Source organism: Cyanistes caeruleus, chromosome 23, assembly GCF_971803275.1.
Source record: "Cyanistes caeruleus chromosome 23, bCyaCae1.hap1.1, whole genome shotgun sequence".
In the NCBI taxonomy this organism is placed as follows: domain Eukaryota; kingdom Metazoa; phylum Chordata; class Aves; order Passeriformes; family Paridae; genus Cyanistes; species Cyanistes caeruleus.
In genome coordinates, this window is record NC_141723.1 from 431,790 (window position 1) to 456,725 (window position 24,936).

The 24,936-nt window shown below is 43.6% G+C and overlaps 1 protein-coding gene across 1 annotated transcript in view; it reads right to left on the minus strand.

Moving 5' to 3' along the window:
- Positions 1 to 10,933: 10,933 nt before the first annotated feature.
- The window catches only part of BARX2 (BARX homeobox 2), a 32,706-nt gene continuing 18,703 nt past the window's right edge, over positions 10,934 to 24,936 (minus strand). The window contains exons 2-4 of the mRNA XM_086861443.1: positions 14,521 to 14,818; positions 12,027 to 12,111; positions 10,934 to 11,272 (exon numbers count right to left, since the gene is read on the minus strand). Coding sequence (XP_086717569.1) covers positions 11,015 to 11,272; positions 12,027 to 12,111; positions 14,521 to 14,818 — 641 coding nt within the window. The 3' untranslated portion in view covers positions 10,934 to 11,014. The remainder of the gene's footprint in view (positions 11,273 to 12,026; positions 12,112 to 14,520; positions 14,819 to 24,936) is intronic.

Below are 24,936 nucleotides of genomic sequence, written 5' to 3' on the forward strand. Positions count from 1 at the left end.
CCCTCCCTGACAATGAGGATTCTTGTGAATGTCTACTGGCCAAAGAAAGAACACACCTACACTTGTGGCAGCTGTGGGTCTGAAATATTAAAATATAGTAAGATTTTTTTTTTCCATATTATGAAAGGAGACCTACTCCCAGGCTCCCACATACAGGATTGCATTTGATCCGCAGAACTCTCCTCACTTTTTATCAAAAAATATTCCCTGTCTGGAATTTGTTGTCAGTGACTGCATGACTGGTCACAGCTTATCCATAGCCTTTATTAGCAGGTGTGTGACTGCCTGTTTAGCCGTATTTTTAGATCTCTGGGCTCTTGCAAGCTGTCAGGAAAAAAAAGGCATTGTTTTAGGAAAAGTCGCACTGCAAAACAGAGTGTCATTCTGTTTGACGTGTGAGGATAAATTAAGGATGAGAATACATTAAAGAAAACTCTGAACACCTTCGTCATATTCCTGTATTCAAGGAGAAACACAGCTGAGTTTCAGTTGATCTTGGCTTCTTCATTGACCTGGAGCAGTAAATTTTCCCCCCTTTTAGTGTTTAAATAGTTTGTCAGTGAATGATCCCATTCATAAAGTGCTGGCGATGACAGTTCTGCAAAGCTAAATGGCACTTAACTGTGAACCTAATAAATCTGCAACAAAAATAAACAGATAGGATAAGAGGAAAAAAAAAAAGATTAACAATGCCAGAGAGCTAAAAAGAAAAAAAAAATTAAAAGGCCCACTGGCAGGTATGGAAGGCCATTGTCATTAAAACTGTTTGGAATGGTATTGAGCAGCATTTCCCTCCCTGTTTGCCTGACCTTTGAATTCTCAGAAGAAACAGGGCTGGGTTGATGTCTGGATACTCTGTATTTGGTAAAATAAACTTGCTGTGAAGAGTGCAGATCCATCTCTCTGTGTAGGTGTCCCCATCCACTGGCACCTCCTGGATTAGACAAAGGACATCTCCGTGTTCATGGAAAGCAAGATTTGCCTTTATGAAATGGTAACTCTGACTCCATAGAGGAAAATGAATGCAAATCCTCAAATTGTTGAAAGCAGGACTCAGGGAGGGAAATTCAGGCAGAAAATTTGGAACTATGACAATCCTGTAAGAAATTAATCCCATGTCACAAACAAGATGATTTATCACAGAAACCCCAGAGCAAAGGTTTTAATAAACCAACTTAGCATGAAAAATTGTCACCTATATTTAAGAATTGTGAAGAAAATTTGATTAAACAGATTTTAACAGCTTAGGAAAATAAAGCAGAAGAGATACAGGGAAATGGGATAATGTGAAAAGATTTTGCTGTGGCTAATCTCTTTTCAATAAGATAATGGATTTTCTAGACAAGGGAAATGTCATTCACCAGAAATTTGTATGGATTCTCCACTTCTGCAAAGAGAAGTAGTATCTTCACTAACAAATGCAGGGCTTGTACAAGAGGGTCCCAGAGGTGGTTGGAGATAAAATAGGCAAGTGGGTTCGAGGAAGTTTATTAACATAGTTGCTCAGGATTCCAACTGAGATTAATTTTATATGTCTTTAATTAAAACGCTGGGCAGTAAAACCAGAGTTGAGCCATCAGAATTTGATGATAACAAAAAGCTGAGTCAGATTGCCATTACCAAAGGAATTGTACAACCTGTAGGAAAACAGGAGATTGAGAAATGAGATATGGCAGAAGTAAACCATATGGTAATCACTGAATGATTAAATGAGGTCTCAGGCTACCAAAATCAAGTAGCCCACCTTAAAAAACCCCACCATTTTAACTCCAAAATGAGCCAGATGAGATATCTGGGGAAGAGGAGATACTTCTGTAAGATCTTCACTACAGCAGTGTGTTTGGTTTCCATCACCTGTGTTCAAGAAAGATAAATCCAGCCTGGAACAGAAACAGCAAAAGGATATGGGAGTGATCCTGGGAAGACTATTATCTCATGGGACAAGCCTCCAAGAGCCTGACAGGATGAAGATTGCATGGACATCTGATCCCCAGCTTTAAATACCCGAGGAGAAAAGCAGCAGAGAGGGAGAACTGCCTGTGGCAGTGGATATTGCTGGGAAAAAGAAAAGACCATGAGATGGGACACACAGAGGCCTAGACAGAAAATTTAACGAAGGGCTGCCCCAGGAACTGGCCTCTGCAGCAGCTTTCCAAGAGGAGTAGAAACCTAAAACCCCTCCATTCATTTTTAAAGAGAGACAGAAATATTTATGAAAGTATGAACAAACATGGAAGTGCAACAACTCGGTCTTGTAACCCAAAGAACCCTGCTAACCCTGACTTTTATCTCCTGCCATGATACCAGTTTGAGAAGGCACCTTCAGCACTACCTGCAGAGAACCTGCACAGGTAAAAGGGGTATATTTGTGTTCCATTTTACAAGCATCCATTTCCTGTTCTGTTGTTATTGTAACAACACTGAGTTTAATCAATGTAAGCTGTTAGGAAGAACAGCCAGGAAACGAAACTGATCAAAAATAAGATCCTCTGAAGAGGACACCTGGCTGGGAGCCACTTAGGGAGCGTCAGTGGCTTGGCAATTCTCCCCTGTTCACCTGCTCCAGATTTATTGTGCTCAACTAGAACTCAGTTTCTTTGCTAAGAGCAGATCTTTAAAAAGAGTTAAAATGTAGAAAGCTTTGGGTTTCTGAAAGAAAGGAAAGCATTCTGCCTTTTCAGACCACGGGCACTAACTCCTGATTTTGGGGGACCAGGGCTGCAAGAAGGTGTGACACCCTCCAAGGAGCTCAATACCTTCAGAGGGAGCATTATCTGCTGCTTCAAAATCAGTGTTTCTGCCAAAATGTCTCAAATTCAGACTTTAAAGCCTTATCTTGGCCCTTGTTCCAGGCCCATGTCCCACACAAGGTGCCCAAGGTGATGAGAAATCACGAAAATCTCACTCTGCTGCCTCAGGCTCCCAGATTGCTGCCAGAGCAGATGGGCTCCGTGCTGCACCCAAAAGGTCAGCATGCTTGGCCTAATCCAGCCCAGGGCTGGGAGCCAGGGAGCTGAGCATTCCTCAGGAAGGGCTGTAGGGAGACTGTTCCACAGCTTCCAATCAGTTCCTATCAAGGGAAGAATCAAGCTCACTTTTGCTCATCCCAGGGTGGTAACATGGCAAAACGAGAGGGGCAGGACGTGAGGAAGTGGAACAATGAAGCTCAGATTTAGCAGGTAAAGGACTGGCTGATGCTTCAGAAATGAGCTGTTCCCTCTCTCCTGGCAAGAGCTTGGAACAAATGCCAAGCCATCCCCTGTCTGTTCTCTGACATCTTCATCTCACTGTGCAAGATGGTGACTTTTCACTGCAGGAACAGATCTAATTATTACCACAGGAGTAAATATTCAGTGAGACACAGGGAGAACAAGGCACATAACTCCCAGTCTGGGAGTTAATAATCCCATTATCAGGGATTATTATCAGCATCATTATCCTACATAACATAAAATGAAACATGGGGGGAAAACGCCATTGTCTTTCCAGTAATGGAAAAGCATGGACAGGAGAGGAAATAGTTTCTGAGTCACACTCCCCACCCAAATAGTAGAAATATCTCTGTGTGGAGGAGCAGGTGGCATTATGGATTAGCTGCTGTTAATTTTTCACAACAGAGAAGCAGCTTCTCTGGGCAAATCCCAGAACAGAAAGCTGTTCTCCCTCCTTAGGTGGCCCAGACTCTAGAGCTTTGTTCTCTTTGAGGTTTCCAGAGAGCTGATACTATGCATCCCTTGTTTGGCAAGGATCAATCCTCTGAGACTGCAGGCACATTCCTCCAATCCTCCCACACCAGTCCAGGGATGGACACAGCACAGGAAAAAGAGAGCAATTGCTCTGGATGTGGAAAACAGCCCTGGTGTAGCAGCCTGTGGTTTGAGGGCACACTTGGGTATCTGCTGCTCTAAACCCAGCAGCATTGGTGGATTACAGCTCTGGGAATCCCAGGAGGTGCAATTCCCCAGCTGCCAAAGCCCAGTGGACCTCCTGTGGGAGCAATACTGCTCACAAAGCGTTGAAGGTGGGAAGGTTGGGAAGAGACAGAATTATGGGCAATCCAGTGGTCCATAAGAAGATGGAAACTCCCATCCCTCCTGGCAGGACCCTGGACCCAAAGCACCAAAGCTTGCACACACACTGACCTGTCAAGTACAGGGATGGATGATGGAGAAGTGTCTCCTCACTGATCTGGTGCCATCTCTCAGCAGAATCACTGTGATCAAGAACTCCCAACCTGTGACCTACTTGTGCATTTATCACTTTTAATCCACCACTTTCAGCTTGTTTGCTCCTCATTGAGATACCAGACCTATATGAGAATGTGAATTTTCCAGAGGTACCAGGAAAATGCCACAGAGAGCTGTGTGACCTAGCTTTACAAAGAACCCCCCTTCCTCAATGTTGTCTTGGTAAAAATTTCTTAAAAGCCACAAAAATCTGCAGGGTTCATACCTGGCAGTCTCAAGGATGGAGCCCTGCTGTTTTCATGACAGTTTACTCCTTTTTTTTCCTTTTACTTTTATAAGACTAAGTGTAAGTAAGAGTACTACTATAGCACTGTAATTTCACGGTGACACTGCTGGAACAGCCACCCAAGCTGGACAGGACAGGATGCTGCTGAAAGCTTTCTCACAGTGAGCTCCTTCGTGCATAAACAGCAGGACCTGACTGATTTCAGACAGTTCTCAGACCTGCTTTAACTTAATCCTCTCTCTGTGACACCTTTCAGGGCTTCAGGGTCCCTTGTTCTCCTCACCAAACCTGCCTGAACTCATTGTGATCTGCAAGGATCAAGCATCAGAATTGGGTATTGAAGCTCTGATACAACTAATGAAGGTTTTACTTCAGCTTAAGTGAGAGCTGGCTTTGAGTGTGATGAGAAGGGTGAAGTCTACAGTGTCCAGGAAATCAGAACCTTCTCCACCTGAGAAGGCTGTCTCCTGCTTAGGGAGGGCATTAATGGTCCGTGTGGGAAGCACAGAAGGCCTGAAATATTTCGCTATTGTTTTCTCTACAAGGGTTTGGTTCCTTTGGTTTATGCAAACATACTAGAAGCATTTGCCCAAGGGGTACCATCACTTCCTCTGCTCGTTAGTGCTCAGCAGCCTCCACCACCTTCTTCCCCAGGAAATTTTGGCTCCTGAAATTTTACTTCGATAAATCTGTTCCTCAGTAATCTCTGGAGGAAAAAGTCCCCACTCCCACCTGCGTGCAGGAAGGCAGGCTGTCTGTGATTTCAGGAACTTCTCCCAGTAACACTTTCTATTACTCTCAATTATTTGACAAAATAGGAGCTCCAGTATTTCCAGCAGTGAAGAGACCTGTCAGAGCAGCCTGGATGGGCTCCCTGTCCATTGGCAGCTGCTCACACTTCTTCCTTTGGGAGAGGATCTCTTTAACCATAGATCCCAGCAGATCCAGAGGCTTTCTTTCAAGCAGTGACTGCTCAAAACTAATTCCACTGCACTGGGATACTACTTTCAAGGAGGTAAATTTATAATACAGGAAGGGACTGGAAGTGGGGAAAGCGTAGAAACCACAGGGTGTCTGGTTTAAACAAAAACAACAACCAGACAATCTATTTCTGCCAGGGAAAATATATATTTAGATTTTAGGATTGAAATCCCTGCATTAAAAAATCACCCTCATGGACTTTAACTCCACAACTCCAAGATCTAAAGCTTGTTTCCAGTTGTGGATTCCTAGACACAAGCTAAGGGACAAGCTGGGGGGTGGGGGGAGTTGTTTGCCAGTTTTTAGATAGTAATTTAAACCAAGTATCACTCATTTAAGAGATTTAAATTGCAGCCACAAGATAATCATGGAAAGCTACTGTGCTCCAAAGATTGATGCTCCCAAACCACCTATTCTTCAGTTTACAATAAAACCTGAGAAATCTTACCAGGCCTCGGGAAGAAAGAGGAGGGAGGTTCTTACAGGATATTCATGGCCAACATCTAAGATTCTACAGGATCTAGATTTCACCAAACCTCTGCCTTTGTTGAGACTTGGGTCCAAATCCTGTATTGTAGTTTAAATCTAATCCAAGAACTGCTCTTTATCCAGCTATATTTTAATTTATATTGCAAAAAAGGAAACACGAAAAACCTAACCTTCATCATCCTTGCATATATAGGTAAACCACAGAAAAATATCTCTTTACAGAACTTCTGCTTCATCTGTCTAAAAAAAAAGAGGTTGGCTTTTTACCATGATTATATTTCTTCCTGTTTTTTTTTTTTCATGGATGTTGATGCAGTTAAGCTCTTCTCTGTTGCTTTTTCTTTCAATTCCCTCTTCTCCCCTCTTTTTTTCCCAGTCCATTCTTGTGTATTGTCCTTTTCCATTTTGCTGCTGAGGAAAGATGTTTGAGAGGGGGAAAACTGAAAACTCTCTCAAACACCAAATTTCTTTGCACTGGTCTGAAGTTAAATGAATACAGACTTTTTTCTTTCCTTAGTCATCCTTGCTGGGACCTGGGGGAAGCATTGTGCTGCATGAGCTCAGTGCTTTGCAAAATTATCTGAGGAGTGGGTACAATAAAAGATGGGTCCCAGCCAGAACTCTGGATATGAGCACTTCCCATCCCTGAAGGGGAGTTGGGATTTTGACACTGGGGCTTGTTCCTTTCTGTCAAGACTGGAAGCCAAATACCCCTGAACATCACGAGAGCTCAATCCCAAGTGCTCTTGTCTCTGGGCAGATTTCTGGGATGAGCAACCTGCAGTCCTGGGACAGCAGATCCTGAGAGGCACAACAGTCTTTTAAAGGAATAAAACCATATCCAGGGCTGGCCCAATGGGCCCTGGGACCCCTTTGCTGTCACTGGGGGTGAGGATGAGACTGCAGATTCCCTCAGGGAGCAGCTCCCTGTGTTTATCCTTGGCTGCCTAAAACCAGGCTTGTGCTGTTTTTCCTGAGTTTTAGGAGCACAAGGCAAACGACTTTCAGCCCACAGCCCCTGTTAAGGGCTAAATCCCAGCCCAGCCTTCAAACCCAACTCAGCTCAGCCCAAAGCCAGTGGAAAAGTCACTCAATTCTTGGCATTTCAGTGACCATACCAAAAATAAGCCCAAAGCAGAAAAAACCTTAAAGCAAGAGGAAAAGAGCACTTGTCTCCCAACAGCAGCTGGGATCCCTACGTTTAGTTCTACTAGAATTTGTATTTTACTCCAGTTGCAGACTGGGTTTCCCCATTTCTTCATGTGTTTTCCCTCCATCCAAACATATTCTGAATGTGCTTTCCATGATCACTCCAAGGGATTATCAGTGAAAGTCATTCAGTGTGAGCAGCAGCAGAAAGTGCTTCAAGAGCTAATTCTGCACTTAAATAATCATGTTGAAAAATAAGATGTTAAGATTTCTCCTCCGCCAAAAGAAGAATAAAAACATCTTCAGTGTCTTGTGGACTCATGAAAAACTAGCCCAGACAGCAAGAGAATTGCATTTTTACCCAGACTGACTCATAAATAATTAGAATGGGATTAACAAGGGGAAAAAAATAATCCAAAAAATCAGTGGAACTGTTCCCACTTTGAAGTAGGGCTGAGTCAGAAAAATTATTTTGATCTAGGAAGTGGGAAATGCCATTTTGTAAAACTTACTTTACCTTTTGTTGGAAAATGGCCAATTTTGCTTTCCTTGGGACTTAGAAACCTATCATTAAGATCTTTGTAAATTTTGTATTCTCATATTTATCAGTTTCATTGAACAGCAGAGAAACACCACACTCCACTTCCTATCTCAGGGCAAGAAAGTGATGTTTTTTTCCTGTTTCCACATTTATTTTCCCACCCTGTTATGTAAATCTATCAGAATTCTTCAAATTGGACAAATCCACTGGGTACCAAATGAAAAAAAAACCCAGCAAATGCATCTGCATTATCCATTTTATGAAAAACTTTTTGGTTGAGGAAAATACTGAAGTTTCCAAATGTGGTGTTTACAGTACATCTCTGATTGTTTTTTTTTTTTAGTTAAAAAAGCCCCAGGATGGTTTGGGGTGGAAGGGGCCCTAGACCTCATTCAGTCCCACCCCCTGCCATGAGCAGGGACACCTTCCACTATCCCAGGTTGCTCCAAGCTCTGTCCAATGTGGTCTGGAAGAAAACTGCTTCATTACAAAATATTTCACTTTGACTCACACAAGTTGAAATATCTTTGATGCCTTCCCTGACAGTCAGCTTTTTGTTTCTAGAATCATCTGCACACAAAATTTGATTTAATCAGCTCTTCAGGCTTACAAATCAACTGAGTGGAAACTCTTGCAGTTTTTATGCAACCTGATGGTGAAACTCATTATTAGACAAATGATTTCCACTCAATTGCTCTCTTCACTCTCCCTGAGTACTATGGCATTTGAGACTTGTGGAAACATTTTCTGTGGAGATAAGAGTGTTGATGCCACTATCCAAGAACAATAGAGGTTGATTACAGATTTCATAGACCATCTAATCTAATTCCTGTCTAAACAGGCCATAGGTCTTTTTAAATTAAACATTATTTCTAGTCCAATAGATACAGTTGAACTACAGCACAATTCTGGAAAGAAGAGGAAAAAAAAAAGACATCCACAGATAAAGAATGTGCAACTCAGACATTGTATCAGCTCCAGACAAGCAGCAAAATCCTGCCTCGCTACCTTTGCCTCTCACTGGGGCTGTCATGAGCATGTCAGGGCTCTGTGGAAAAAAAATGCTCAAAGACAACTAAATTTTGATGCATTTAACAGCAGAGGAAACATTTTGCAGTTGACAGCCTGTGTTTCCAACAGAAAAGGCAAGAGGGAAATGTTTCATCCCATTTCTAGCTCACTGTGACACAGAAAAAAAAGGAACTAAAAGGTAACAAATACCAGGTGTTTTCTAAGTTCCTTGCAAATGAGTGTTGCCCAGCCCTGGTAAATTTGGTTTAGGTTTAGGTGAAAACCTGTAGATGCACTTAAACTAGTGGCTGCCTTTTCCAAGTTGATTATTGCGTACTGGACACACAGGGAGTGGAGCACATCCCACCCTGGCTTGGCTAAAGCTGGAGTTTCACCACATGAAACTGTAGGCTCTGTCTCACACACTGTAAACACACACAGTGAGAAGCACGGAGAGGATTACTTGGGAAGTATTTCTCTATTAAGCCATTTCAAAGATCAGTCCCCAGGCAGGATTATACAGATTCATTTCTTCAAGGAGTTATCCACATTTTATAACATTAGCACTGTTCTAGGCCAGGATGTCCCACAAACATCACTGTTGCTTGTATGATTTATTTATTTTTACCTTTCTGAAAGCCATTTTCAAGTTTTAAAGACATCTTCAATCACTGACTGGATGGGGAACAAAACCAGGTTTGATACATGGCAAATCTTGCCAGGCTGGGACACTCAACCATGAAAATAAACTGCACTAATCCTTTACCAAATACCTATTTTATGTTACCTGATGCAACACAGAGCTATTGCAGAGCTGGAATCAGACACTTCAAACACCACTGAGCAAGAAACTGGGGAAAAAGAATCCCTTTCTCCCCATTCAACACTGCTTGGATAAACCATTTGAGATCTGTGTGTGAATCCTTGCCATCCCCAAAAAAAGGATATTCAGAAAGCATCTTTACAGGGCCACAAAGAGCCACTAAATGTGTGTCCAAAACTGGAGGAGGTGACAGAAGATAGTGCCCTTGTTCTGACACATTCATCCAGTGACAAGATGGCATTTACAACACCCTCAACTCCCTTAGCAAGTGCCACAAATAATTTACATGGAGATTGTTCTGCAGTGATGTCAAGGAAAATCTGGTGATTTCCATTTCCTCCAGATTTTGTTGGAATAGAAAAACCTATTCCAGAAAAGCCCCTGCCTGATATTCTGAAATGAGAATCTCTGGAAGAGAAACAATAGCAACAACTGTTTGATTTATGTATTTTATTTTTAATTAAAAAATAAAGGTTATCTTAATACATCTCTTGCAGCCTTTGGGCAAAATGCACCCTTAACAAGACTCTATGAAACATGATGCACATCTTTTCTTGGCACATATCTTAAACAAATGCCAACTTCCTGCAGCAACTTTGGAAATCCATCATTTCCCCCAAACCCTGAAAACATTTAACAATTCATTTAAAAAATCCCTACAAAAATCAGAAGTGGGCCCAAAGCAAAAGTCCCAGATCCAAGCACCCAAAAGCTTTTGGAGCAGACTTATATCCAAATGCTCATCTCATTCCAGGTTTTATCCCACATCACTGCAAATTCACAGACACAAACTACCCAAGTAGAGGCACCTGGAGCTGACCCAGGTATGGATCTCCCTTTGGAAGCTTTGATCTTAACTGGGCCAAAGCAAAACCGGGCCATTTCCTAAAATCGTTTAAGTCAGGCACATCCCTAACAGAATGAAGTGCTGGTTACACGAGGAAATGGTGCTTGCTGTCAGAGCTCCCATTCCTCGGCTATCCCTGATCTGAGCCCAGGCCAAGCTCTTTGTCCACTGCAACCACACGAGGCAGGGATTAAGCCAAGTGAACACACTGACCCTCCAACACAGCCACACACTTGCCTCCCACTGCTTGGGAGAGCCCCAGGCTTCTCAAAGAGCTGTCTTGGGGTTCTAGGCGTGGTTTTCCCTGGAAACCCGCCCCAAGTTTTTTTCCCTGGTAGTCCCGGCCCCAACCCTCTCTTCAGGAAGGCTCAGGCACCTGCCAGATGAACAGGCTGACACCATTCCCACAGGATGTCTTTGTTCACCTGGCCCATGATGGCTGATTCCCAAAGGCACAAAGTGACCAATCCTTAGATTTATACACAAGGTCTACATACATATATGTATGTATGTATGTATGTATGTGTATATATATATATATATATGTGTGTGTGTGTGTTTGTATATATATATATATATATGTACACACACACCATTACATACATATTTAAATATATATATACATATATATATTTGGCTTTGATTTTTCTCTTTTCTCTTTTTTTTTTTTTTTTCTCTTTTCCCCTTCTTTCTTTCCCTTTTAACTTAATGGTAATGGTGTAGTCACCTCTGAGGAAGGCTCTGGTATATGTTCTGGAGACTTCTCTGTCTCCAACAGAACTCCTGGGTTCTCCTCTGTTAGTTTTGGCTCCTCATTGGCTTGAGATCCCTCCCATGCCTGACTCTGAGCCTGGCTGTTCATTTTCTCCTCTGCTTCAATCTCCTCTGAGGTGGGAATGGAGTTTTTCTTTGGACGGCCTTTGGGCTTCGTTGGAGCTTCCTGTCCACCCTTCAACACCTGGAGCAAAGAGATGAACTGTTAGGATTCTGAACTCTGCTGGTCTCAGACACCCTGTTCCTATGCCTATTTCCCTCTCTTCACACCATTCCTGCAGCAACAAGACACCCCAGCCAAGGACCTACATCCAAGCTAATGCCAAATTTGTTAGAAGTGACAGTAACTTCCGCAGGTGCCACATACATCCAAAGGAACAGCCTAGAACTGCACCTCCTCTCCAGGTGGTGGAAATCAGGAAACATGGACACCTCCACTAGAGGATGTCACAGCATCATGTTCCCACCAGCATTTATTTTAACTGGAAAAGGACCATGAAGATGAGAATAAGTGAAAGGTGAAAGGAAGAAATGAGAAGCAAAAATTAATGATAACAGCTCTCAAAACTCCTCCGTTTCCACAGAGCAACAGTCTTTTTTGTCTATGCACAAAACCAATCCCAGAAGCACTGAGATCACACGAATGCCAATAATGCAGAAGGAGGTATTTTGGTTCTTCCCTCAGTTCTATCCTCATTTCTTTCAACCCTCTGCTTTGTTCTCCTCCTACTGCCTTTGGTCCCCTCTAGCTCACCACGTATGGTGAAGTATGAACATTTAAAAAAAAAAAATAAAATACCATCTCTGTGAAAAATGATCAAGAATAAAACAAAGTTTGGTATAAATAGACACAAGTCACTCCACTATGTTCAGCTTCCAAATCTGTTCTTTGCAATCAGTTTTTAAAAGTGATGGAGAAATGACAAGGACCCACTCACCATTTTCTTCCACTTCATCCTACGGTTCTGGTACCACGTCTTCACCTGGAGCTGAGTCAGCCCCAAGGATTGGGCTAAGTCGAGCCTGGGAGACAAACCACACAACAAAGTGAGTTTACAGAAGCCAAGAGGAGCTCAGGTGCCAGGTCTAGGCAGTCCAACACTGTTTGAGCATTCAGCAGTGTCTCTGATCACTTGTCTCAACAGACACACCAAAGTGATAAAGCCCGTGAATTTAGGATGCAAAGACAGATGCTCCTATGGGAGATGCAGGTGTTTGCAAGCTCTCTTTTCTAGAAGTGGCAGGGTTTGTCTGCCCTCTTCGAGACATGAACCTGCTGCACTCCAGCTGCTGATGCTCCATGTTGGTCCATGAATTAGGAGCTACTGGTACATCATATCCATGAAAAACAGGTTACTGGTCTGAAATAAACATGTAGGAACAGACACCCAGCATCAGCTATTCTATTAATCATATTTCTCCTTCACTACCTTCAGAATGGGGATTGTGGCACTTTCCCATTTCTCATGGAGTAGTAGTACATCTAAATCTATTAATTTCGTATACATTCTGCTATTTAGGCAATTTATGCTTCTAAGTGGATTTATTTTTTGTATGTTTAGCTGCAGGGTATATGTGGCAGACAGCCCATAATCCTGATTCATCCTCCACAAATCTCCAACTCATGCAAGTTCATGTGAACCCATTCATTATTTCTATATTAAAGCCCAGGATATGAAGCAAATGCGGCTTAGAGTAGCTCCTGATCCTTTCCCACAGGTGATAGCACCACGCATCTGGCAGTTTTGTAATGGAGTTGCACAAGGGATGGAGTTGGAAATCCTCAGCCATGCCAGGAAAGTGCCCCTCGGAGTCATGCAAGTCCTGCAGGTGGGATAGCTCCAACTCAGAGCCACATTCCACAGTATTTTGCATTCTGTGACTTTTTGGCAAATATCTCCTTGCCTTTGGATGGCAGAACCCTTCTGTCAAGGCCAAGTTTTTCATAATAAAACCTTTGTTACAGCTGGGCTCCTTGGGCAACCAGACTTATATTTGTAAACACCCACATACCCCACACCATTTCTCTGTGCTCCACCTCACACTCAATGATTCATGCTTCTCCCCCACTCTGGATTCACTCTGCACCTGGAGGCTTGTTCTGCCACTACATCACATCTGAAGTCATTGATCTAAGACACCATTACTGTTAAGAGTAGAACACATCAGAGTCATTACCCTGATATAATGTCCTCCCACACTATGGATAAACCAGGGGTTTCAGCTGCCCTCCCAGCACTACAATCTCCTATCCAGGCCAAAAGCTGCAGAAGTGAACATGGACCACAATCCACTGCTTTGCCATGTTTCCAGCCAGGAGTTGACAGAGAGAAGCTTGGCTTAGCCAACCATTCATGCCTTGGTACACATGTCTGGTAACACTTGGATTACCTGCAACCAGCTGCCATCTATTGCCACATACCACAGTGCAACCAGCACTGCCTAGAAACCCAAGGAAACAAACAGAGGGGAAATGGTACATGGGCAGGAATTGCTCATCAGCCTCAATGGAGTCAAGGAACAGTCATGTAAGATTATTAATTACCAGCCTTGAGTGCTTCAGCAAAGGGCAACCACCTGGTGATATGAAGGCAATGAGGAGTCAGTGCAGGCACAGCAGGAATTCCAAAACTCCATGAGGCAGGTTGGCTACAGGCAGGTGTTTTAGTCTTGTGGCAATTTGGTGACAGGCAGTAGGAGCAGAAAAGGCCATCTTCAGAATCAATGTAAATATTGGGACACTGCCCTCTGTGGAGTGACAGGGTTGATACTTTTCAAACCTTCTCCACGTTTACAAACTTCCTAGGAATTGGATGGATCATTTTTCCATAATTTAAATTTGCAGAGTAAGATTCAAAGCCCTTAAAAAAGCTGAAATCTCTTAGTTTGGTTTGCCCATGTGGTACCAAGTAGTGCCTAAGAACTTGCCTGTGCCTTTGCAAGGCAGCTTTCAACTCCAGGCTCTGCTTTCCAAGCTTATGGACGGGCCACCACCTTCCCACTGAATTGCTGCCGAAGGTGCTAGGTGAAAGCCAGCTCAGGAGCAGCTGAAGGTACCATGAACACACAGCCATGAACCAGCAGATCCCAGGGGGAGACAGGCTCCATCCTTCTTCAAGTGTGCAGCAGGAGTGGGAAAGGCAAAGAACCTTCTTCTTTGAGGAGATCTTTGAGCCTGGAGACCTGCTCCCAAGCATGTGTATCATCATCTGACATTTACATATGATCTATTTGTATCACCTTTGATACCAGGAAAAGTAGCTTTGAATTTGCATCAGGTTACTTAACCATGGCTGCAGCCAATGGTAGAGTCAACTCAGTGGAGCCAGAGGCAGCACCTCCTAGCCAGGGTATGTTCAATGTAGAACAGCTGAGCAGGGCTGGAGCATCCCTTTTGCTCATCTCTATTCCTGGTGTGAGCAACCAACCTACCTGTCAGGGGTGGAGAGGTACTTCTGCTTCTGGAATTTCTTCTCCAGGCCCATGAGCTGGATCTCGGTGAAGATGGTCCTGCTCCGGCGTGGCTTCTTCGAGCGCGGTGGGGGCTGCTCCGCCTCAGACTCGCTGCTGCCCTGGGCCTCAGTGGGGGTAACTTCTGTGCCCACGGCCCCCAGGCAGGGCTGGGGGGGCAGCAGCCGGGAACTGCCAGCAGCTGGGACCAGCTGGGGTAGCACGGGCGGCTGCCGGGTGATGACGGAGATGAGAGGATACGCCCGTAGAGAAGGGGAGCCTGGCAGGGAGGAAGCAGAGGTGGATGAAGGTCAGTTCAGTGCTGACGTGTTTGAGTAATGGGAGTGCTGGGGAGAGGAGGGAGACAGGAACATCTTTCCTGGCTCTGCCATTTGCTTATTAAAGGACCACAGGCAAGAATATTCCCCTCTTTGGACCTCTTCTTTCTCCCACATTGCACAACTTTTCTTGGGCTGGGGAACCCTAACCCTAAGACAGGGAAAGACTGCCTTTCCACTCCTTTTTTAGGAGCTATTATAACAATTGAAATCATCTGTCTAATTACCACAGGATTAAACTCCAAGCAAAAGATGAAATATATCCCAATTTTGTTCCCAACTTTGTTTCTCTGGGAAACTAGGACAGGGTTCACTTGAGATAGTCACTTCCCCTCCCCTTGCAGGTAACAGACAAGAGAGTCCAGTTCACAACTCATTCCATCCCCTAGTAGGAACTGCATCAGAACCACTTTCATCCTCCACTGCCCACACTGATCCTGCTGACCATGCAGGAAGATGATGATGATGATCCCAAGAGTTCTTCACTGACTGAACTCTGCATCTTACACCAACCAGTTGATACCAGCCCTAAAAACAAACCAGTTCTGCTCCAATCTTTTCAGGTCAGGGCTGTTCTGGGATGAATGACAAATCCAAACATTCCCAAACATTGGAAGAAGTTCTGATCCATGTCAGGCCTTCTGATTTACAGCTACAGAAATTCCTGCTCAGCCTTAGCCCCAGGAAATTGAATGCTCCTTTAAAGTTTGGGCAGGGAAATTGAGCTACATACGGGAAACGTAAACTCACTGTAAGATATACAACTTGCAGAGTCTTGGGCAAGTCACTTTCTTGCTCTGTACCTCATTTTACCTCATTTGCAAGATGGAAACAATCTTCCTTACCTACATCGCTGGTGGTAAAACATGGATTAAAATTTAATGTACACAAAGTATTCGGAGATCTTTAGATAAATGGGACTGTGGAAAGGAACATATTACACCAGCGGGCCTGATTGTGAAACCCTTTGCATGAATCACCACTAATGAAAATAATGATCTCTAGACCTCAATTAGTATGTTGGGGTGAGTAACTCCACACAGCGGAAGAAAGGAGTTGCCAGCCTGGCCTGCTAATGACCCGTATTTCTCAGCCCTCTCCCCAGCTGTAGGGTTGTGATCACAGGAACCAGGTCCTAGGTGAGCTGGTGTCCTAGTTTAGGGCAAATTAGGGAGGAAAACTCCAAATGGGGATTTCCTCAGGGAAATGCCCCCTCCCCACCAACTGATCCGGGAAAGGGAAAAAAAAAAAAAAAAAAAATTCTTGGAGACAAGTGGAAAAAGCTGTTTATTTAACAGAAATTCAATAATATTAAATAATAAAACCTCTCGCTGCTCGATGGGATGGTAAGTCTAGGAAGAAAAGTCCTTTTCATGTGGTGTAGCTCGGCTCGCTCAGGTTCTTATCAGTCTTTTCGGTGCTGGAAAGTGCCGAGGCCCAGGCCCCGGTGGGCCACAGGCATGAGCTCCCAGGGTTTGGCTGGGTGTTCAGTCCAGAGCAGGTTTGCACAGATCCAAGAGGAAAAAAAAGGAGGGAAAAAAAAAACAAAGGTCCAGGGAACTCCTCAACTCCTCTACCTCAGCTAGCTAAAACGAACTAAAATCCAGAGAGAAGCTCTGTCCCACTGTCTGTCCGTGCTGCAGACACCACAGTCCAGGAGCAGGATGTGTGGGAGTGATGTTTTTCCTTAACACACTGCACGCTTCTTCTTCCCCCTCTCTTGGTCTCAAAGCCAGTCTTAAAGGTGCAGAACTTAATATATAACATAAACCAGACGATTGGGGATTCCAGTATCATAAAGTCGCCCCAGGACAGCTGGGTACATCAAAGAACATCACAGGTTGTTGATCGTTGCTTCTTTCCTCAACCACAGCAAGTTGTGCCAAATCCAGCCACTTACAAAGCAAGCTCGGGAAACTAGTCAAAATCCTAAATCCCAACAGACTGGGACATAAGGATAGCTTAACTATAGACCGGGGCTTAGGCAGACTTGGGCTTCAGTCTTGCTTTCTCCTTCACACCTCTGCAACACTAAAAATCAAAATATTTTCATTGTATGTAAAGCTCTCCACTTAAACCACCACAGAAGCACTTGAGAGATGAGATCAGAATTGCCAAGCCAACCTTTAACTTGTGTCAAGCTTTATCTACCTTTTCTTTCTGTGGATTTTTCCAGCTGAGGACTGTGCTGATCTAACGAGTAACCTGGTGGAAAGTCTGCCTTAATTTACAACTTCAGTGGCTCTTCAAAGATCATAAATTAGGACAGAATGTGCTGTCCTTTGCCTTGCACCACTGTCCTTTGCTTTACACATTAGATCTGTGCTGGTATTTATGCACCCTCTGACATCACCCAGCTACACAGAAGGTAAAGCAGATACTGCTCCCATAACCTATGTCCTGCTTGACAACCCACTACTGTTCATTTCTGACTCTTGCTGACAAGAACTTGCTGACCTACCCGTAGAACATATGATTTTTTTCTCTTTCAGCCAAATTTGCCCAAAAAGCATCCCTTCTTGCCTCCTCAAAGGGTGTCTCCATTTCTAGAGTCCTATGCAGGAGCACTGCAGAGGCCACCTCCGCCACAAGAGGTGTTCCTGGGTGTGCCATGAGATTCATGAGGACATCATGTGTTGATGTTTTCATTTGCAGCAGTCCTGGGACTAAGCCCAAGTACACAACTGCTCTTGGTCATTCAGAGTCCAAGAGGCTCCTTGGATCCCAGTTCTACCCTGTTCTGAATAAGGAGACTTAAGCTTAAGCTTACTCCAGAAAGGCGTGGATCCAGTCTTACTACATCCCCTTATCTCACTGCTATAGGGTCCTGATTCAACCCTACCCATCACAGAGCTCCTGCTCCTCTACAGGTTCATCCACCCATAGCCCATTTGTGTCCTCACTCATGGGTGGCTTTTGGCACCAGATCATTGATAAATCAATAATTTTGTACCTTCATGTATTTCCAGCAAGGCTCTTCATAAAGCACAAAATTACTCATGAATAATCAATCACCAGAGCTCAGAAACCCCTGCAAGGCTCCAGGTGACTGATACCTCTGGATGAAAGGATTGTTACAATGAACTCTCTTCAATGGTGGTCAGAAAAGTTATTTGATATCAGAGCAACCAGGGATATTTGCTTTCCTATATGGCATGGCAGCAGCACATGGGAGTGCTTGAAGGAGGGGAGGATAATTACAATCGTCCCAGAGCTTAAGATTTACCTTCATCAAACAGAGAAAACTCTCTTCAGGTTATTTTTCAAATAGTGAGATAAGATTAGGATTAAAGGAACTCCTTTTCAAGATCAGCAGCAAGGCCTTGGCTATTTTTGCAGGGAACAACAGTGGTTATTAGAGAAGCAGATGACACTGAAGTTGTTTGGGTCTGGAGTTGCTGAGCACCTGAATGAGGGGATACATTTTCCAAAATTCTCAACAGCCAGCAGCTGTGCCCTGGTCAAACAGAAAAGCTCAGCACATGCTTATTTTTGGTGCCCACGTCAGGACACAAATTTATTTATGGCCCTTCTGAAACCATGGTCCTGCTTCTGTGCAAATCATGGTTCACAACAGCCAAGCTGATTCTAGTTCCAGGTGCTGAACAGATTTGTGAGGCTGTTGACACTAAGTGTTGAGTATGTTTATTATTTGTGCTCGTAAAAGTAACCTTTGTTTATAGTTTGACACTAACAGTTGTGACACTGCTTTTAGAAACCATTGTAAATAATGAAAGCATCATGATCAGCTGAGCTTATACAAGACTGGTCTGCTTTGTGCCCTCAGCCTCAGAATGTGAGGACACAGGATGTTTGTGGCATGGCATAAAGAATAAGGATGGAATCTAGGAACAGCATAGGGGTCAAGGATGCAGATATTTTTTGTTGGGAAATCTACAGGTCAGAAAGGGGGCAATGCTTTAGCAGCCCCTTGCATATAGAGCAAACCAGAAATAACTGACCCCTACATTGCATGAGCCAGCTTTCAGTTCCCAGAGAAAAAAGCCCAAGTTCAGTGTCCTGCTCTGGATCCAGCTATCTCAAAGTTCAAAGCAGTTGAAGCTGAGCCAGTCCATAGTCTCTAGGTACACTGTTAACATGACTCCCCTTAAACTATCCGTACAGTGCTCACCCTAATAAAGCCTTGCTTTCCAAGCACCACGAAATCTGAGGCGAGATCTAAACTTCACATCCCCCAGAGTTCAAAGGTACTTCTAGACTGACATGGTATTGTAAGAATAGAATAATTTCCTAATCTTCAACAAATTAAATGCTGGCAAGCAGCTCTTGTCTGCTCAGCACTGTTGTGACATGCTCTGTCTCCTGAACTGGGATGAATGGGAGTGAAGAGCTCTTTCTTTCCATACCTGCCTTTCACAATGGTTCCACTGAACACGTTCTCACCTGCATTGTTGTGTGAGCACTTTTTCTGACCCACTGCTCTTTTATACATGAAAACCCAAAAGCTGCCCACATAAACCAGAAAATAAGGAATTTGATACTCTAGAAACACACCTAAAGCATTTTACTATTTCCATCTAAAACCATCAAGAGGCCCCACACCCTATTGGTGAAACCACCAGTGGTTTAGGGCTCAGGAGGTCTCACTGCTCTTCACAGGGACAGTGGTCTCTTACTATGTGTTTTTCTACAGAAAAGTCACAGTTTTATCTACTAGAATAATCTTAATCACCTCAAAGCCTAGGGTATTTTCAGGCTCATTCTGCTTCTGAATACTTCCTAAATATTTGGGAATAAGTATAATCCCATACTTCATACCATGCACAACTGAAGGAGAGCTGCCTAAACAACAGATTTTTTCCTGTAGTTCTTTTTTAAGGATTTGAATAATCTCAGTTTCAAGCAGCAAGAAAGCTCTTATTTCTGTCCACCCCAAAAACATCTGGCCACTCTTGCTAAAACTAACCAAGGGCTAAAAATAAAAGACATTGGATCTCCAGAGCATTTTCAATGATCTGAAAACATTTTGCTTTGCTATTTAAATCTGCATTGGCAGCCACTGTACAGTGAATAACAGATCTGCAGTATGCACTGCCCACATCACCTAGGCATGAATTGGCTTACGCAAGCCACACAGATCTAGGAGAGCTCTTGACTCCTGTTTCTTAATTATATGTCAGATAATTCTGCAAAAAATGTATCATGGTTTGATGTATCCAAAGATTTTTTTTGTCATTTGTTTTTCTTTTCAGCAGCAAGAAGATGTTACATCAAGAAGACCAACCTGAAGCCCTCTCTACTCATCTTCTGGGATGTTTCTAATAAATTTCTTCTAAACTTCTGACCACTACCTAAGACACAGTGCATACACCACCACTGCATCACATCACTTTGCAGAAGTTGTAATTAAAAATAAATACTTGAAACAAATATTTTCCCTTTATATACCCCCTCCTCCTTGTCTTAATTTCAACCCCAGCAGACACAGAGCAGAAGAAAGAGAAAAGGGAAAGCACTAATTAGTTGCACAGTTTGGCTGCCGGCAATGGAAGAACAGTTTTCCTCCCAGGCAAACTCAGTTTCCAAATGTTATTTTGGAAAGCAAGAAAGAAAAAGGAAGGAAAGATTTATGGATTAGCTCCTCTTGGCAGGTCAGCCCTGCTCAGAGGCAGAATGATTCTCACTCATAATGGGCTGCAGCAAAAGGTAAATGATAAAAGAAAATTAATTTACGACTCAGGAAGGTCTATAAATCTCTCATCTCCTGAGTGTCAAAACAAAGGGAACCAAAAAGGACTTGAGTTCATTTAGGAAAGAACTGGATTTTGCTGAAGGAGCAGGCAGTCTCCTGACAGGAATAAGCAAACCCTGAGTAAAGCAAGGAAAACAAAAGAAGCACGGAAACGTTGAAAATTAGTTGAACCATACACAGTTTCTTTAGTGGGGAGAACATTACATTGAATTTTTTCACCACAGATCCCAAAAAGCAGAGATTTTCCAACCATACCAATTCCATGGATCACAGCTAGATTTTACCACCGCATCCAGAGCTGAGAAGGGATCTGGTACAATCCAGGATGTCGGTGTGGCCCAGGAGCCAAGTGCTTAAAGACAACAGCCAGGTAACCAGTGTGCACTGCATGACACACAACATCCCCTCAGTCAGAGTGGGACTTTGCCTTATGGTTACCAAACCTTCCAAACTCTGACTGGAGACAAAATCTGACCCTTGTACAAGGGCTCTGCTCCTCTGCTGAGCTTCCTCAGGCAGCACATGGACCTGCAGCACCTCTCTTGTCCATTAGAAGTCCCACTGAGGGCAGGAAAGTAATTCTTGCACTCAGGTTAGACCTCATCTCATCTATTTTTGATGACATCAGATTTAAACCTTCTCTGCTCCATCTATTTCAGGCTCAGGCATTGAGAAGTTCCCCAGATATGGAAGACTCTGTCTTATTAACTGTTAGAAGGCATTAGGTTCTTCCCAAGACCAATGCTGTGCTCCACCAAGGACCTTGATACAGGCATAAAGGCAAGAGGAAAGGGAAGAACAGCAACAGGTTTTGCATATGCCTGAAAAATTCACTTCCTCTCAGGAATATGTGCTTAGGAGAGGGTTGAGGGGAATTGCCAGGTCTATCAGACTTCCTTGATCTAGCCTTCTCCAATGTGCCTGGCCGACTGAGCACTGTCATGAACACTTGAATCCCAAGTTTAAAAAATGACCTGGGTGATGCTTCTGCTATGCAGCATGGTGGGAACAGATCCTTCTGCTATCTCCAGAATGGGAAGCAGCAGAGCCATGCCAGGGGATGGCTGCTCCTGAGCCAATGATGACCTGGGCAGAAGTGGGCTAATGAGGTTGCGATCACTGTGCTGACAGTGTGGCGCTTCCCAACAGTGAGTCCATGTATATGCTTGGAGCAGCCCTTGGAACATACTGTCCTTCAGAGCTGGAAATCCAGGCATGGCAACAAAGACTACCTAAACTGTGCCTGAGCAAGGCAATTGAACCTAGAGGTGGTACCTAAGTATGGAATTAGTTGTTTTAGCACCCTCTCAAACAAGGCTTGGCCAGAAAGCTGGAGACAGGTAATTTGTCAGAAACCCTCTGTATCAACCAGTTCAGGCATTGATTCTCTTCTCATCCTTTCTAGTCTTTCTGTATGACAACCCTCAGATACTCTTTTACATTTCCCATTCCTCTTTTGGTATTGGAAGAGTTGGAAAACCTGCAGATAATCCTCTGAGCCTTTACAAGTGCCATAGCTCAGCTCTAGATGCAGATTTTTCTGTGACTCTTACATATTAAAGGGGGATCCTGGAACTAGGAGTGTTTGAAAACACTCTCCGTTGTCATTCTTCTTCTCCAGCACCTCAAAGCTCAGTGACAGAATTAGCCCTGTTTTGGGAGAGGAGAATTGTCTTGGCTTGGTTTCTTTTTCTACCTGCTCTCTTTCTTTGGATACTTGTGGAAATCAGTTGTAGCTAAGCTAGAGCTAAAGTCTCTGCACAAGAGCAGAGGTGAAGGACACTTCTGGGACATTTTGAAAGCTTCCAAAAATAGTCCCAAGACCCGGATCAAATGCACAGAGACAAGATTTCCATAGGAATAGTGTCATGGAAGCAACAGGAAGGCAGAGCAATCAACCCTGAAATCTTAAGTGCAGAGCTGGAACACTAACAGACACCGCTGGTACTCTAAAATAGCACCAGTGAGGTTCCTTGCAGTAAAGTTTAACTGCTTCTCAACTAAAGACAGCAGGTACATTGAAACCAGATTCTTCTGTTGCTTCAATGAACCCTATTAATCTGACAAGGACAACAAGTCTTGCAAACATTAAATGCAACTCAGCAACACAGCAAAAAATATAGCAAATGGCTACTCTTCATTGTGGAAAAATCCAGACCTAACTGATGTCCATGGCAAAATGCCCATCAGCTTCAGTGGAGCCAGGATTTCACCCACATGTGCCCACAGAAAGAAAACAGAAGACAAAACAAGAGAAAGGAAATCAGTGCAGCTAATTTTAGCACAGTTAAAATCCTTTTTTTAGGCATTCTGACTGAAAGCCAGTTCTTCAGGAGTTTATACCTCTGTATGAGTCAAGTGGGAATGGAAATAAAAATTGGCATCTGATCAAATAGAAATTTTTGACCTCAGATTTTCACGTGGGAGAAAACCTGGAGTCATGTTTAACCTTCCCTAAGAAGAATCCCCAAAACAGAATCACTAGATTGGAAGAGACCTTCAAGATCATTGAGAACCATCCCTTTTCTCTTCCATCGCTTTTTTTGTGGGGGAGCAGGTTTTCAGCTAAATCTGTTGCAAACAAAAGCACTGATGTTGGTGATGGTTGACTTAAAAGATAATCCTCCCCAGAGCATCTCTCACTCTGCAAATCCCAGTACAACTCCCCAGGAATGACTGGAGCTGGACACAGCTCCAGCTTCTGTTCTCTGTGGTCTGGGACACTTGGAGCTGTGGCTGAGATCAGGCCAATTTCAAAGCCACAAGAGAAATTTTCTCAGCTCTTGGAGCTGTAGTATCCAGATTTTCTGTTATAAGTCTGTCCCCATCAGTGATTTATCAAAACATTGCTGTATAACTTCTCAATAATAACACCAATTAGTAAGTTTGAATGATGCAAATTGTGCATGCTATAAGCCTCTACAAAAACCAACAGAAAAATAATTAATCCTTACCTATTAATGACATTTGATATTCATATTGTGGTTTTTTGTGTGTTTACAGCCCTGCACACAGTAAGTAATTGGCCTTGAACAGCTGAGGAACCTCCCTGACTGAGACCTGTCTCACTCCTGCAACAGGCAGATGTAGAACACCTTGCCTTGGACAGGGCTGTATGTGGGGCAACTATCCATTGTGTTTTTAACATAATCCAAAACTTACCTAGAGCAGCAGTGTCTCCAGGGATGCCAAATCCCCGAAGGATGGCACCAAAGATCTTCTGGCAGGGCTGGAAATCACCATTCTGACAAACTGGCTTTGTTCAGGGCTATACAGGGCGGGAGGAGATGGTAATACACCTTGAAGCTGGAGTGGAAAGGCCTGGCTGTGCTATTCTGGGGTGATCACTGGGATATCCTGGGATAACAATGTTTGGCCACTGAGTGAATTCCCAACTACTGAAAAGACACAAACCAGCACCACCTGGTGCTAAAGGCTGCTGTCCCTGCACAGAGCTGCCTTTCTTCCAGGCTGTCAGTCAAGCAGAGGAGTGTGCCAGGACCCTGTCAGATCCCCAGTGAAGAGGAAAATTTATATATAAAGAAGATTTATTTTGTTTTAAAGAAGCATTTAAAGAATCTATTTGGCCAGCAATCAAGAAATCCTTTGTGGCAAATGTAATGGCACTGTGGCTTCATCAGTAGAGAATGAATCACAACAGACACTTCTGTACTTTGAATTATTCTGCTTCATGTACTCAAATGACAACCTGCCTTTTTGATGGGGGTCCCCCTTGACTCAAACCTGCCCCCTCCAGCCAAACTGAGCATGACTCAGAGAGGTCCTGTTCATTGCCTAAGGCTATACAAAAGGGACTCTGGGATTCTTCATCTTTAGCTGATGATTCCTGTAAATCCTACTCAGTGGGAAGGGAGGTTCTCTGAACACAAGAAGATCTGCCTTAATATTTATTGGATACATAGGCCCAAGGCCATTGTGACTTCAAACAGCTCCCAAGGGAAGGCAGGTTTGAAAGTGAACCTCCATTCCAGACCCTTATTACTTGGACTCAGAGAGAGTTCTAAGCCCAGGCCACATCAATCCCAGAGAAATAAACACCAGCACATCTCCATAAACAATACTCAGGCAGTGCAAGGAAATTCTGGGATACAATCTGCCAGCTTCCTGCCCAGATCTGTAGCAAAGGACACTTTAGGTCCACTAAACCAACTTCAGCTTGAAACTCTTTCTTTTGAATTGAGTCATGTTAAATACTTCAGCCAGGAGTTCCCTCCATCACTGAGGAAAAGGCTCAGCACTAGAGCTCATCACCCACTGGACCCAAACTTCACATGTGGAGCAGTCAAAGGTTAAGAGAATGGAACAGCTCTGAGGAGTGGATTTACA